A 15,561-nucleotide genomic window follows, 5' to 3' on the forward strand; every position below is an offset into this window, starting at 1 on the left:
TGCTTTTCCACATAGTTCATCCTTTTGCTTATTCATGTACTCATTTGTTGTTTTTATTGTTTAACAATTGTTTGAAATGTAATGAGGGAAGAGTATGTTATACTCCCTCTTTGGTATTTACTTTCCTTGTGAGGGATGTGGAACACCGTCTGATCTTGTGTTCCACATTCCTCTTAAAGTAGTGGTGTTCTAAATTAGTCAATTGAAGATTGGCTGGTCGAGGGACAGTTTGTCGCAGGGAGCATTTGCAAAAAAAACTCTTCCTCCGTCGTACCTGGTTTGCTGCGAGTTCTCATTTCAGCTTGCAAGAACTCACTTATACCTCATTTGAAAGTGCTGTATGAGGAAAAGGTTGAAGCTGAGATTATGCCCACATCGATGAGAGAGGCACTGCTTGTGACCCTCTTGAAACCGGGCAAACCAACTGACAGCTGTTGTTCCTACAGGCCGCTATTGTTACTGAATGTTGACACTAAACTCTTTTCTTAGATATTGGTGAACTGTCTGGCCCCTATAGTGCCAATGGTGGTTCGCCTGGTGCAAGTGGGATTTTTTCCAGGTCAGAGTATAACTTACAATCTCAGAACAGCCTTTGGTGTCATTCGAAGGGTTGATCCGGATGTCAGAGCTGCGGCAGTCTTTTTAGACACTGAAAATGGGTTTGACTCTGTAGAGTGGACGTTTATTTAGGCGGTGCTCTGCCGTATCTCGGTTGGCGAAGACACCTGATGCAATATCAGTGTTTTACAAGTGCCTTGTTATCTCTGTTTCAATGTCCGATGCTAATAACACAAACAATATAGTATGCATTAATGTGTTCTTACCTTATTTGTTTTTTAGAATGCATCTAAGACTAGCATATTGATACACACCGGATATGTTGGACATTCCTAAGGTTATGTCAAATTCCCCATATTAATACATCCACAGTATAAAACGCCAGTCAAGTGACTACTTGGCAGGAGATTTTCTTTGCCCCAGATTATTGCACAAGATACTGCTAGAAGATCTTGACAGCTTGCAAAATAGCTGTACTGCTGCAGCATCCGGTTTTGTGCTGAAAGCGAATGCCAAGTCCGAGAGGAGCTGATGCGGGTTTAAATTTGAAAGGAACATGCTCTCCCAGCTTCTGATATTTACAGCTTCTTGCTGTAAACCGGTATACAGGCCTAATTCTCCCTAAGAATCTCTAGATGCTAGTTAGCTTCTCCACGCTCTCATACCAAAGCGCAAGGGTAGAAATGTTAATATTATTCTCTTTCACACATACATTAGTGGTGTTTTCATATTCTCTGTGGTTATTTTACATGTGCTAGGCAACCAAATTAGTCTGTTGGAATAAACACTTAAGTATAAAGGGTGTTTTCTTGGTGCAGTACTTGTGTATGATATTATAAGAACGAAATTGGGCTTTGAAATACCACTGCATCCCTGAATCCCTATTTGGAGACTCTTAGTAATTCCGAAAGCATGTTGACTGCATCAGCTTTGTTCTGAGTCTGGTTGTGTGGTGCTACAACAATGTATTTATTCATATTCAATCGCTGGTACATTGAACAGTCAGGCCCGGCGGACTACAGTCTGTTAAAACCCAGTAAAATACGCATCACACATTCCTCAGATATGCACAGTTGCAGACCCTTAGAGCCAAAGCTTACAACTACTCGCGAGTTAAACCATCTGTAAGTCAGTCACACCTGCATTCTGCTTTATTTAACATACTGTAGTGCCTCAATCTTCAGTAAATTTCAGAAATTAAATACACTTTATAAATGTCCTGCAAATAGACATTGTCCTTAGCAATGTTCGATAACTATTTAACACATGCATGTGTCCAGACATCCACTGGTGGATAATCTGTTGTGATCCAAAGCTTTGACTTTTTCAGATATGTTGAAACAGGCTTGAATTATAATCCACAACTGCTATGTACCCCTGACACATTTCTGTTTGGAAACCGTTCACCATATAACTTTTAGCTTGCTCTTTTTCTATTCTATGTACCCACGCGTGTACACTGTAATTCTAGGTTTGTCAATATATTCAACTTTTTATTTTAATCATCTACGGGTTTTGGGAGTGTTATGAATAGCAGTATCATGGATCATGTGGTCCGTGATTCCATCAGTGATATAATTTGAAATGTCATCAATGATGTCACCTAACTTGTCATGAGTGATGTAATATGTGAGGTTTTAAGCAGTGCCTGATGGAATGCAAGCTACAGTTCAGGCATCTCCATCTGAGTTAGAACAGTGACCACTTCAGACACGGTTCCATTGGTGACCATTGCATGCAGTATTACAACCCATAACTAACTCGTTGCATCAGGCATGTTCACCAGGAATGATGTATATATAAAAAAAAAAGCTTTATCAATTTTAATTTTGAATGCCTTTATATACCATTGCAGCAATGCACACACTGCCTCGTGGCACCTAGGAAGGACATCAGTAATGAGATTCCCCAATGCAGCATAAATTAACATTTAACTCTTATCCTTAAATATGCTTTTTTCCTCAGACATCAACTTGTCAGTTCTGAAGAAGTGCGTATTTTAATTTTAAATCACACATTTCAATTTTGGAAACCTACCTAATTCAAACACAAGATTTTCATTTACTAACAGACTGGACGCTGCTTGTTGAAGAACCTGTTGTAGGTAGTCTACTAAACTAGAACAGGTAAATTTCAGTGGCTTTTTAGTTTTTAAATATTTATCCTTTAGTTCTTTATTCAGTGGATTTCTGTTTTTGATCATACGTCCAACCTCTTCAGTCAACCATTAATCAACTCCCTGTGGTGGGTGGCGGTGGGGTCAAACATACCCCTGCCACACAGACTCTCCAGCCAGACCCTGTGCATTTCCCCCTGGGGCAGCCATCAGGCAGCCGTCCCACCAGTTGACACAACCTTCACCCAACCCACTGAAGGCAGCCAAATTCCATTGAACATGGCCTGCAGCTTGGTAATGTCTGCCCTCAAGGTCAAGGATTTTTGGTACTTTGTTAAATTGTCGAGATTTTCCCAGAATAATGAGACTGAGTCCCAGAGTTCAGCAGTAGTGGCCACAGCAATCTCTCATATGTTGCAGCTAGCCAATCAGATTTTCAGTACTGCACCGAGATAACCCTTTGGGGGTGATTCGAGCTTCGAGTAAATTAAAATAACATAACTGCGGTACCAGTATTGCTGTTTCAAAATGGGTGATACGTGAAATGCTCCCGCAACCGTAAGCAACTATTTAAAAAAAAATGTTTTTATACAGCTGTTGTACTGAACTTAATGTAGCTCCCACCTCTCCCGGCTTTGTTTTTTTTGTCTTTTGTAAAACATTACAAACATGTAAAAAAGAAACAAAGGGGGAAAATGGAAGGATGGGGAGGGAAAGTCCAGGGTTTTCTCAACCTAATTAGAAAGCAAGTAAGAGACATGAGCACAAAGAGCAACAGCGCCACATTGGCACAGGGGTAATGCATTACAATCAGTAATTCGGACATGAAAAGAGCCATCACACCATTAATTCATCAATACATCGGGGTTGGTTATAGTCACACGTCGATCCTCCTGCTCCAGTTTGCCATCTGATGGTGACAGTCCCTCTATATGTTTTTTTTACTGGATAACTAATGCAGCCATGGTGGTATAGGTCGTAGATGGTGACCAGATGCTCTCAAATTGACTTAATGTCCTCAACCAAAGCAGTCAATCGTTCCATAGCATAAATGTGATATATAATTGTCCACCACAAAGCCAGACATGGCGGGAAGGGGTCCTGAGGGGTTGTGTATTGATGGGCAGAATCTTCCCCAGTCGATCCCAATAAAAGCACCAAGGGGTCCATTGGCAAGGTCACTGAACAGATCCGTGAGATCAATAGCAGTACCTCCGCCCAAAAGCACTTGACATGTACACATTCTCACCACAGCTTCAGCCCCACCAACAGAGGTCAGGAGTGCCATCAGTGCCCAAATCTTGTTCTCACCGCAACTGATATGAATGCCTTTGTGGCTGAAAGAAGTCACAGAAGACAAAGTACAGTTGGGTAATGCCATTCCTAGTGGACTCCTGCGCAAAAAGTAATTCAAGGGGTGTCCACACTTGGCCCTCGTTGTGGGGGAGTTAGCCCATTGTAGCAATTGGGTGAGCCAAAATTTTATCCAACATGGTCAAGTGGAAGCGTTTCGTACAATTTTGCTAAGTCACCCAATAATGGGGGTAAGCCCCTCCCCAGTCCACGAAGCAAGCGTCGAGAGTGCCTAGCAGAAAGTCTGGGTTATGTAATATGGGGGCAAGTGGAGAAAGGTAAGTAATAGCTGCCTGACTATGGGTAATTCTGTCCCAGTACCTAAGAAGGGTTGCAGTGGCATATAGAGCGGTTTGAGAAGATGGGAGGCGGTCACAGGCCTCAACCATGGTGAAGGGCCGAGCATCTCTGTTCCAATAGCACCCAAAGCGCTTTTATAGGCAGGACTGTGCCAGTCCATGGCAGATTGTAATTGGCATGCGTGACTATAATATTCTACATTAGGATCCACACAAACTACGAGACCACCGTCGGAGGCACCCTTGCATACCCAACCCCCCCATAAACCCCTGGCACACACGCACACCCCCTTGACATCATGAGAAGCCTTGGATTGACCCAGATCTTCTACGACCCTACACGCATCGCAGGACACACGCTGGACCCAATTTTCACCTCTTACAATCTCGTCAAATACAGCCATGTTTCAGAACTCAAATGGACCGATCACTTCATCGTCCACTTAAGCATCTCCAGCCCCCTCACTGCCACCCCCAGGATGACCAACGATCCACCTCCCACCTCGGAACCCAAGGAGATCACCTGCAGTGTTCCCCAGGGCTCAGCCCCGCGCTTATGAGCACCGTCTCAACATTATTTCCTACGCAGACGACACTCTACTCATCCTCTCATTCACCGACCCCACCTCCACCAGAACCACCTTGCACATATGCATGACAAACATCGCGAATGAAGAACTGCCTGCAGCCTCCCAACACACCTCCAGACCATCACCTCACTTCAGGAATTCTGAATGGCCCGCGAGACCTGGCTGTTCGAATAAGCCTCTGGGACCTGCAACCACCTAGATACCCTATCGGGTGATTAGCCGCGCTTTGTAAATCCTGATTGATTAGATGGAAGGGTGGGATTCCCGATCAGTGTTCTCTTATAAAGTGTTTTAGGTATACAGGTGTAGAGTTCTGCCACACATACTGCAGAAGCTGCCTTTGGGTTTGTTAGACAGTCTCGCGGGGATCCACATTAATGTGGCTTCTTAAACAGTTGTCAGGAGACTAGTGCTCACAAGAGACCCACTGATCTTAAGAGTGGAGAGGCCAGCTTGATTGTGTTGAGAGTTGCAGGTCAGATACGTTAGATGTGGGAGACGTAGATTGCACCGCAATACCAACGTGTTGCAGTCAGTCTAAGGAGAGCTGGTTATTCTACTGAATTGCTGAAAATCTTCAAAATTGGCAACTGCTAACCTATGTATTTGTTGTGAATGTGCTCTTCATTTGTTCTTGTTAGACTTTTCTTTGCAATGATGCTGTAAAATCTTTTGTGTTCATTAATGTAGGGTTTAACTGAGTGCTATGAATGCCACCCAAAACCAGCACAGAAAACGTTTCCAGGCTGTACGATCCGGAACACGCCTTCAGAACCAATCCACTGCATTGTGTGGGCCAAGTATCTCTTCAAGTAAGTAGATGAGTTTATTTTTTTGCCCAAATCTTAAGTTTTCAAAAGGTACAATGGTGTTTCCAAGCGTTTTAGTAAATAACCGCGGTTCACACGGGAGTGCATATGATTGCTCAGTCGCATCCCCCAGTAGAAACCTGTCATGATAGCAGCTGTACATATGTGACATTTCCCTGACTTCCCTTGCACTGAGCAGACAAAATATTCCCTAACTGACAGTGAAAGAAGTTAGAAAGAGAAAAAATAAGAAGGGGGAAGGAGAGCCTGTGTACTCGTGATTATCTGTTGAGTCAAGGAAGAAGGGGGAAGGAATCCCCCATCCAAAGGGGAGGGGTGGGAGAGACAGAAGGAGAGGGTGTGGTTACCGGAGGGAAAGGAAGAAGAGCAGTCAATTCACCTGCAGGGTCCATACAGGCCAGTGGGAGACATCAATGCCGTAGTGAGGCCATTAAAAAGAAAAAGAGAATGGAGACTACAGGGCGTTAGCATGTAATCAATCAAAAAGCTGTAGACCGCGTATGTGAGGTGGTAAGAAGCACAGATATTCCAATTTAGACATGTAATTAAAGAGGGGGCACCGATTCAAGGCGCTCTTGTCAGTGAGGGCCTGTGAGTTGGATATTCGTTCACCGCAAAAATGTGTCATCTATTGAGTCGCAGCGCTATAGGAGGGTCCTCTTCTTTTTTTCAGCTTAAAAAGGACAATCCGTTGTTTTGTTGCTTCCTTCATAAGGCTAAGGCAATTCCAGTCTTGTGAATGAGGTGCAGGCCCAAGAGTAGTATGGCCAGGTCAGCCGAGATAACCAAGCTTATTTTTAATGCGGCCTAAGATTTGTTTCCAAAATGTTTGAATCGTAATGCAGGACCACCAAGTGTGCAAGAAGTCAGTCCTCCTGGTCACAGTACCAGCATACGGTGGTGGTGTTAGAGAATATTTTGTGAAGTCGAAGTGGTGTAAGGTACCAGTGGAACATTATCTTGTATGCGTTTTCCCTGTGAGGGATGCTTTTGTGTGTTTTAGGGGAGTCTTTCCAAAGTCTCTCTCACTGATTATTATGGGGGTTCCCAGCGCCGTTTCTTATGTAGTTTAGTAGTGATGTGTTATTGGGGGGCGGGGGGGAGAGTTTGCAGTCTTGTACTGCCCTGTAGGTATTTAAAATGAGGCCTTTGGTGGCGCTGAATGAGCTGATCATTTTCTAAAATGGTTTAAGAGTTTGCATATCAGCTAGGACATTATGGGGTTGTAAGGCTCAATGGTGCAATTGAACATATTGAGAGAAGTGAGGACTTGGTTAGCTGGTATTCAGTTTTGCATTGTTCAAAGAATTTTCAATTGTACCATTCATGAAGAGATCAGTTGGTGTCCTGCATTCCCCCTGCTCCCAATCGGGGAACTGGGGCAGATCTAGTGCCAGTGTAAAGTCAGGATTCCAAGCAGTCTTGGTGTTAAGGGAGGTCAAAGTGATGAGGCTCCTTTTAACAGCTATTTGATCCTAGATATCAAGTACTATTTGGTGGTGGCTATGTATGGATTTTTGGGCCGGAGGTGGCAAATGAACCAGGCCAGCTCACAGAGTGGGCGAGACACCACCTGTCTGTCCATGTGAAATCAAGATTTCTCGCCGTTCTTAACTAACCATTCCGACATGTAGCGTAAGTGTGCTGTCCTATAATAGTATGCAAAAACAACAGTTGATGGACAGAATGCAGAACAATGTCATACATTCACCCCAGTACAGAGATCTGGGCCTAAATCCATAGTGTTTTTATGCTCACCATGCCATTCCAGTTTGAACCCAGACATATGCAAATCAGTCTTGACCCAGTCCAGCCTGAACTGCCAAGCCAGGTCAGAGGCTTGGCCTTTAGACATGGTGACTGTGGAGGGGTTATCAGGATGCTTGTTTCTGGTCCAAGGAGGACCTGGCAGTTCGGTATGGACTGTTCTCATGGGGCACAGGGTCAACACTGATTTGCATATGGCTGGGTCCAAACTGGGGTGGCGTAGTGGGCAAAAGAACGATGGATTCAACCCAGATCTTTTGACTGGGGGAGAATTTTTGCATTGTCAGCATTCCGTCCATAATTTATTTGCTGTAATACTGTCCTATAATAGTCTAGCAAGTTAGGGCATGTCAAGCTGCCTTTTTCCCTGGGTAGCATTAGCTTTGCCTAGATTAATGTTTTTTGCCACCCATATGAAGGAGAAAAGCCTAGTTTGGAGCGCTAGCATATCAGCGGTAGGGATGGGTGTGGAGAGAGACTGGAATAGAGGAGCCTCGGTATAATATTAATTTTCATGACATTAATGCGCCCAAGCCATGAGATGAAAAGAGGTTTCCAACTCCTAATATTCTTCGAGAATCTGTCAGCTGTATTCAGGCCACTTGGTTTTAGTCCATCCCTCTAGGGTAGAGGATAGATTAAGGCCCAGGTAGCAGATAGTATGTGGTTTGGGTCTAGGGCCTGTAAGGGGGGGGGGGGGGGAAGAGATCCTGTAGGGGGGATCAGTAGGTTGAAAAGACGCTTTTGAAATCTTCCAATATCGCTATTAATGTGTGCAGCAATTCAGAAGGGTTGGTTAGGATAAGGAAGGTTGTCTGCAAAATTATTAATCTTGTGGGGCCTACCCCCAAAGAGATTCCACTGATCAAAGGGTACTGCCAGATTTTAATAACTAAGGGTTCCATCCACCACTAAAGCGAAAAATAAAGGCGACGGGGCAACCCTGGCTGGGAAGTCCCTTTTCTGTACTTTCTCTACTATGTGCCCCAGCCGGCTCATATTATCGGCATCCTGGTGATGTCTTACAAAGCCAGCCTGGTCCGCATCCACCAAAGTGGAGAGCTGGGTATCCAGTATCAAAGTCCATATATTAGTGCATAGTTTAGCATCAGTATTTTATATGGTTATAGAATGAAATAATGCGGTCTGTTTGGGGTTTTACTAGGCTTAGGAATCAGTGCACTTTCTGCCTTACACATGGTTGAGGTGAGGCTCGAGAAAAATGTAACAGAGTTGAAAGGATTCAGTAAATGATCTTGAAATAGTGGGAGAAATATCCTATAAAAGGATATTCGGAGCCCTCCGGTCCTGGCGTTTGCCCAGGGGAATGTCCTTCAAGGCCAGGCGTAGCTCTGCAGTGTTTGAGTGTCATTCTAGCAGTTCCCGTGGTGGTCTATGATTGGTGTCCAATGAGATTCCCTGAGGAAAGTTTGAACCACCGTAACGTGCTCTGTGGCTCGTGTGCATAGCTCTTGATAGTAGTTATGAAAGGCGGATTGTTAGTTTTCTGAGATAGCCCAAGTAGATAGGCCAGGGCAGATACAAGCTGTATGGGGCTTAGATATTCAGAGGCGGAGTTTTTTTGCCAATATGTTGCCCTTGTTAAAATATCTTTGTTTCAGTGCCGGTAAGGAGCGTTCTACTTGATTAGTTATCTGCTTGTGGAGCTGGCTCCTCAGGATGGCCAGCTGTTTATAGCCTCATTTTGAGTTTTGTTGCTCATCTTTTCTCTAAAGTTGGAATTTCTGAAGTGAGGTTCTGCTCATAAAGCAACATCACAAAATAAAATGATGGACTGAGAATTGAAACTTATCAAACACTCTCCCACAGTCACAGATCTGGGCTTAATCCATTGTTATTTTGCTCACCAAGTCACCCCAGTTTGGACCCAGTCATATGCAAATCAGTCCTTAGCCTGATCTCATTGGGAACAGCTCAGCCCTAACTGCAAAGCCAAGTTCTCCTTGGACTGGAAACCAGCATCTTTCAATCTGGAAATCGGAACCGCATCTTCAGCATATAGGAGCACTGGGGTTGGACGAGAGCTGACCCTGGGGACATGGCATTCTAGCTGTTGTAACATTTTGCCCACCCTGTTGATATTTAGTGAAAACAGGAAGGGGGCAAGGATGCAGCCTTGCCTAATGCTTCCAGTCTCGCCCCCCCCCCCCCCGATATTGTATCCGTGTTAATTCGGCATTTATCTGGGACAAGTGTGAAATGATGGTCTTCTATAGCTTTTCATGGTTTACCAGGTCAACGGTACTGCTCAGGTCAGCCAAGCAGAGAAGAATGTGTCCCTGACTTGCTCTTCCGTATATTTGCCAATTAGGAGGTTAAGATTAATGCTTTTCTCTGCAGTGCTGATGTCCCCTCTGAGCCCATACTGAGTATCTCTGAGCACTTGTTTATCATGTGCCAATACATCCAATCTTTCCAGTATAACTCTACCCATTATTTTTTCGGATGAGTCCAGCAGGGATATTGGGCGGTAACATTTTGCTTCCCTTCTATCCCCATTTCAAACTTAGGCACAATTATACTCTGTCCAGGTAGATGGAATAATCCCTTGTGCCACTGCTTTAAATACCAGTCAATATTGAGGCGCATAAAGCTACGTTGGTCTTATAAGGTAAACACCCCTTACTACGCATCCGTCACCCCGCATGTTGTTACAACGGGGTCGTTACAACGACAGCGTTGTAACAATGCGTACCATTACCCCTCAAGTCGTTGCAACTACTTGCTGAGGGGGAAGAAGGTGTTGGATTTAAAATCCAACACCTTCCCTAATGTCTGCACAGACTGGAGTTGGAATAGTAAATTGTACTATCCCAACATCCAGCGCCCAACGATTTGCAGGGTAATGGTATGCGTTGTTACAACGCGGTCATTGTAACAATTGCGTTGTAACAACATGAGGGGTGAGGGAAAGTGGAAAAAAGAGGCATATTCGTCTTCTAAGTGTCCACAGGGACCCCCTTGGACCAAGGGCTTTCCCGCTTGCTGATTTTTCTGTAGCATTTACAACTTCTTCCAAGCTAACTGGTTTTAGGGGTGCCACCATGGAATGCTTTGAATTGCCCTGTAAAATGTGCCCTTCATTTTCTGTGTTGAAGATACTTCCAAACTGACTAAGTCTTTTGGAGACACCACGGTCTCTACCCTCTGGTCTTTGTCAACCTCAAGGAATGGGGAGTTTATTATTCTCCAGAATATTATTGAATCTCTGGTTTTCGCTGCCTGTTCCAATTTGGCCCACGTCTGTTATTGTAACAATTTCTTGCTCTGGCGTATCGCTTGTTTGTAAAGATGCCTTTGATTATATTTCTTTTTTCTTTTTAACTTCTTACTATATCTGGGGACAGACAGAAGGCCTTTTTTTAGATTTCGATTGGCTTGTGAACATAAAGCATTGGACCAGCATGAGTGTTTTTATTAATACTCTCACTGGTGACTTTTAGGTTATTAGCAATTGCAGATGTAATTTCGTTAAAGGTGGCTACAATCTCTTCATGTGCAGCCTCCAGTTCTGCACATACCTTGAAGTCCTCCTTGTTGTTAATTATAAGATTGCCCAGAATGGCTGATTCATTAACACCAGATCCTTTAGAATTTATGCCGGTCTTCCTTGCTACCTCAGTGTGAGGAGCTAACTGAGGGACTTGGCGGTGAGTAAGCTCAATTTTCAAAATTCATGTTCGTGGGAGATGATTGCGAAGGTTAATAGAATCCCCATAAAAAGGCAAAAAAAAAAATTCCATACCATTTGTAGAAAGTATTAATTGATCAATAAACGAGCTACACCTGCTTCCTTGAAAAGTAGGCAGGGGGACACTTTCTTTACTTTGAGTAGTTCTGAATTATTTTTACAAAATACTTTGTTTAAAATATCTTCGTATCTATCATGGGGAGAATGGTCCTGTGCATTTCCTAAGACATACATGTATACACATACCTTGGTTGAAGAGAATTGACACTTAAATTGAAATCATTTGTATGTATGTGTGGGTGTATATATAATGTATATTATTACGTTCTGTCTTTAGGCCATTGACAAAGATTTCGAGCTCATTATCCAAATCCTCACCTACTTTATACCTTAGATTACCAAAAACATTGTTCTAAAAAAAGATCTATACAAAAAATTGTTTTAAGGCTGTCTGCAGGAGAATCAACAAACTACGGGGACTTCAAATAGGATTTCTTTAGTTTCACTGTGGTTGAAATTAAAGTTGCCATGCCGGCACTTGACCCACCAATGAGTTAATGGGATTACTGGGTTACAGTGGTTGCAAATCCATCAACAGTAAAGCTTAGTAACTGCCATGTTTCCTACAAACATAGTAGCTGTACTGTAGTTATATAATTTTGCCGTTCTATGTTATCTAATTTACTTTTGATTCCCGTGATTTTCCATGACCTGAGCACTAGAGTTGATGGCATGCACGTCTCTTGATACCTGTCCTGAATTTGTAGACTCTACACTATTGTTCCCGGGTCCTCTTAATTTTCTGTTATTTTTTGATTGACTAACTGTTAATCCTGTTTACTTCGATTTGAGGGGGTGGGGGGGCATATCTGTTGGTAGTAAGTATGGGGATGCTTGTTCCATGGATGCTCTAGTTATGTGTTGACAAGTGACCCTGTGTACTTCACATATAATCTGGGGGTTTATAGAAGAAACTTGGGGGTACCACAGCAGTCTTCCCCCCCTCAAGATGATACTGAAGTCTACAATGAAGATAAGAAGGGACTTTACTACAGCTGGATGTCTAAAATTTAAAATTCTACATTTGTCACACCCTATTTTCTGTGAGTACCGAACCCAGTTTACCCTTCTAACCATGATGAATATCTGAAATAAAAAATTGCCATTACAGATACAGTCTGCCATCCAATGGCAACCTTATTTTTTAAATCTGACCAGTTTTCTCTGGTTTGTGGCTCCAATTTAGGGACGTCCTTCAGGATAATAACAGAGTAGAATAGGGCAAGAGGTGTAACGTGTTAGGGTTGAGTGCAACAAAGCATGCCCTGTTAACCTGTAACTTCACAGCACCCTTTTTTTAATGTTCTCAAAAGTACATTGGGGGGTGGGGGCTCTCGGATGTCATCTCCGCTTCCTTTGTTTGATTGCCTCGGCAGGTGTGATATACATGCAGAAGTTGATATGGTGGACTAATCTTTTATTACAATTTCATTCACTGTAGTAACAGTTGGGGCAATGTGTGTATTAACCCCGCTCTGTTTGAAGTCTGCAGGGTTTTTGCTAATGCATTCAAGAGATGCAACCCTCCCCAGATACAGATACTTCACCTCAAAACCATCTTCCTTCCCGCTAATGACCTGGTTTCTGAACACCTAGAGTTTGGTTTGTTAAATTGTCCTGAAATATTCAAAGATATCTTGACAGCAATCATTGCACAATCAGCATTGAAAGACTTTCCACCTGAAGTCAAACTATTTAGTGCTGGGCACATTTGAACAGATAATTATTATTTTTTTTTTTCCGTCAAGCCTCATGGACAACTCTGTATTTCTTGCCGCTGGTAGGTCTACTGTGGACCGTTCCATCAGTGTCCCAAGCCTGCCCTTACATGGGATCTGAATCCAGTACTAGGTGCCCTGATGGGACTTAATTCAAACCATTTGAGAGTGAATCGGGAATGTTTTAATTGATGAAGCCCCTCTGACTGAATATTTTTCGACGAGTCTGTGGAACTCAAGACTTGCCCGCCAAAGAACTGTACTTGAACTTTGACAAAACCCATTGCTATATTCCAAAACTACACATTCATAGAGCACCTATTTCCAAAGCACCAATAAGCTACGATTCCAGCAGGGAGAAATTGCCACTTTTTTTTTTTTACACACCCAACAACCGCTGTTGAAAAGGGTTTACAGGTTTTAGACCTTAAAGGTATTTTAACTTTACCTGCCAATAAAATGAATTTTTTGCACATCAGTTGGTATTTTGAAACACAGTTTTGGCCAAGCAATTCAATTCAATTCAATATTTCTTTATTTCGGCCGGTTAGGCCATAAAAGATACAACAATATAATATCACATAAACAGACACTTGAATAAAAACATTAAATCGTAAAAATACATTTATATAAAAATTCTAATCACGGGGAAGGATTACAGTTCATATCATTAATGTTTAGTTGTTTAGTAATTTTCTCCTTATCTGCCACATGGCCATTATAAATTTAGCAACTGCAAAAACTATATGGGGGAGAGTACTTGTTTTCAGTATACTGTACGAATGCAGATGGCTCCTTGTACCCAGGTTTCTACATAATGGCACTAGCCAATATTTCCTGGGTCTATTGTAGGCTGGGCAGAAGAATAGTACGTGGACCTCGTCCTCCTCGTGGTTGCTGCACCCTGGACAGATTTTATCGTCCCTCTTTGTCCATTTGCAGGTGAAAGTTTTAATGGGCAAAGTGCCTAATCTCCATTGAATAAACAGTTTTCTAGTTAAGATGGGAAAAATAGTATCCAGAAAACCTTCAAAGTGATAAGAATTTTTAAGATCCAGAAATCGATCGGTTAAAGTGGCATTTTTAGATGCAGAGACCAGAGAGGCTAGACTTTTCTCCTTGTATATCTCCACCAGTCTTTTTCGTGAAACCCTTTGGCAGCCTTGTTCGGGAAGCTCCCATAACTCAGGGAGTCTCAACCGATAAAGTTCTTTCTTTATAAAAGCCAGCCACGGTATTCTATCACACTGGTTCAGATTCATTACCTGAATGAGCTCTTGCCTGTAATGCGCGAGCTCGCCAGTGGACCAGAGCCTGTGCCAGAATCTTAATGGCATTAATTCCAAATCCTCTCCTATAGAGGAAAGGCCCAAATCTAATCTTAGGGGGAACAGGGGTGTACCACGGGGAAGGGCCAAGAGACGTCTAAGGAAACTATTTTCTATAGTGACCAGGTCTGCTCCTGCTTTATGCCCCCATAGCTCTCCACCGTAAGATGCGGCCGCTTTAGCTTGGGTTTTATACACTTCTACTGCCGGGCTGATGGGTTTGAAACTAGAAGTGTTTACAACCTTCAGAATTGCCCCAGACAATTGTGACCGCTTTAGCCGACATCTTGCTATTTGAGGTTCCCAAGATAAGTTCTCTTGCAAGGTTACCCCCAAATACTGAAAGGTTTTTACCCTCTCCAGTCTTACTGAGCTCAGTAATGGATTAGGTTGGGTTTTGGGTGAGGGATTAAATATCATGAACTTGGTCTTCTCAGTATTGATCTCTAGACCATATTGTCTACAGAAAAGACCAAATACATCTAAGATCCGTTGAATCCCCATCGGGGATTTTGAGAGCAGGAGGGTATCGTCCGCAAACATAATAGCAGGTACCCTCCTGCCCGCCAAAGATGGAGCGTCATTGTCCCCAATATTGTCAAGATGGGATATGACATTGTTAACATAGAGACAAAACAGGGTTGGCGCCAAAGCGCAACCCTGTCTTACCCCTCTAAGGACTGGGAACCTAGATGACAGCGCTCCATCCCTCCCACACCTGACCTGAGCAAAGTTGTTATTGTGGAGCCTAATTATGGTATTTAATAAATGGGTAGGAACACCCAGCTCCTTTAGGACCTCCCATAGTTTCTTACGAGGGACTAGGTCAAAGGCTGACCTCAGATCCACGAACACCATGTACAGCCTCCCACCCTCAATCCTCACGGTTTTCCAATAGAGGAGAACAAGGCGAAAGATCTGGTCCATGGTGGACGTTTTTTTCCTGAAGCCAGCCTGGAGGGGGCTAAGGATTTCCTTATCCTCCATCCAGTCTAAAAGATAGTCCAAAAGGAGGCGAGAAAATAGTTTTTGTGAAACATCTATGAGGCTGAACGGCCTGTAGTTGGCTGGGAGAAGAGGAGAGCCCTTTTTGAAAATAGGCACAATCTCCGCCCCCCACGATGTAATTAAAAAGAATGAGGAGGTAAGGACCCCAGATCTCTGGGTGATGACGAAAGAGGTCACCAGGCAATCTGTCGAGACTCTGGGCCTTCCCCGTCGCCAGACCCC

At 43.3% G+C, this 15,561-nt stretch overlaps 1 protein-coding gene across 1 annotated transcript in view; it reads left to right on the plus strand.

The window, feature by feature from the left end:
• Positions 1 to 15,561, plus strand: part of UBA2 (ubiquitin like modifier activating enzyme 2) — a 146,517-nt gene that overhangs the window by 37,473 nt on the left and 93,483 nt on the right. The window contains exon 6 of the mRNA XM_085639365.1: positions 5,607 to 5,728. Within this exon, the coding sequence (XP_085495491.1) occupies positions 5,607 to 5,728 (122 nt within the window). The remainder of the gene's footprint in view (positions 1 to 5,606; positions 5,729 to 15,561) is intronic.

The sequence above is a fragment of the Triturus cristatus genome, chromosome 12 (assembly GCF_964204655.1).
Source record: "Triturus cristatus chromosome 12, aTriCri1.1, whole genome shotgun sequence".
NCBI lineage: Eukaryota > Metazoa > Chordata > Amphibia > Caudata > Salamandridae > Triturus > Triturus cristatus.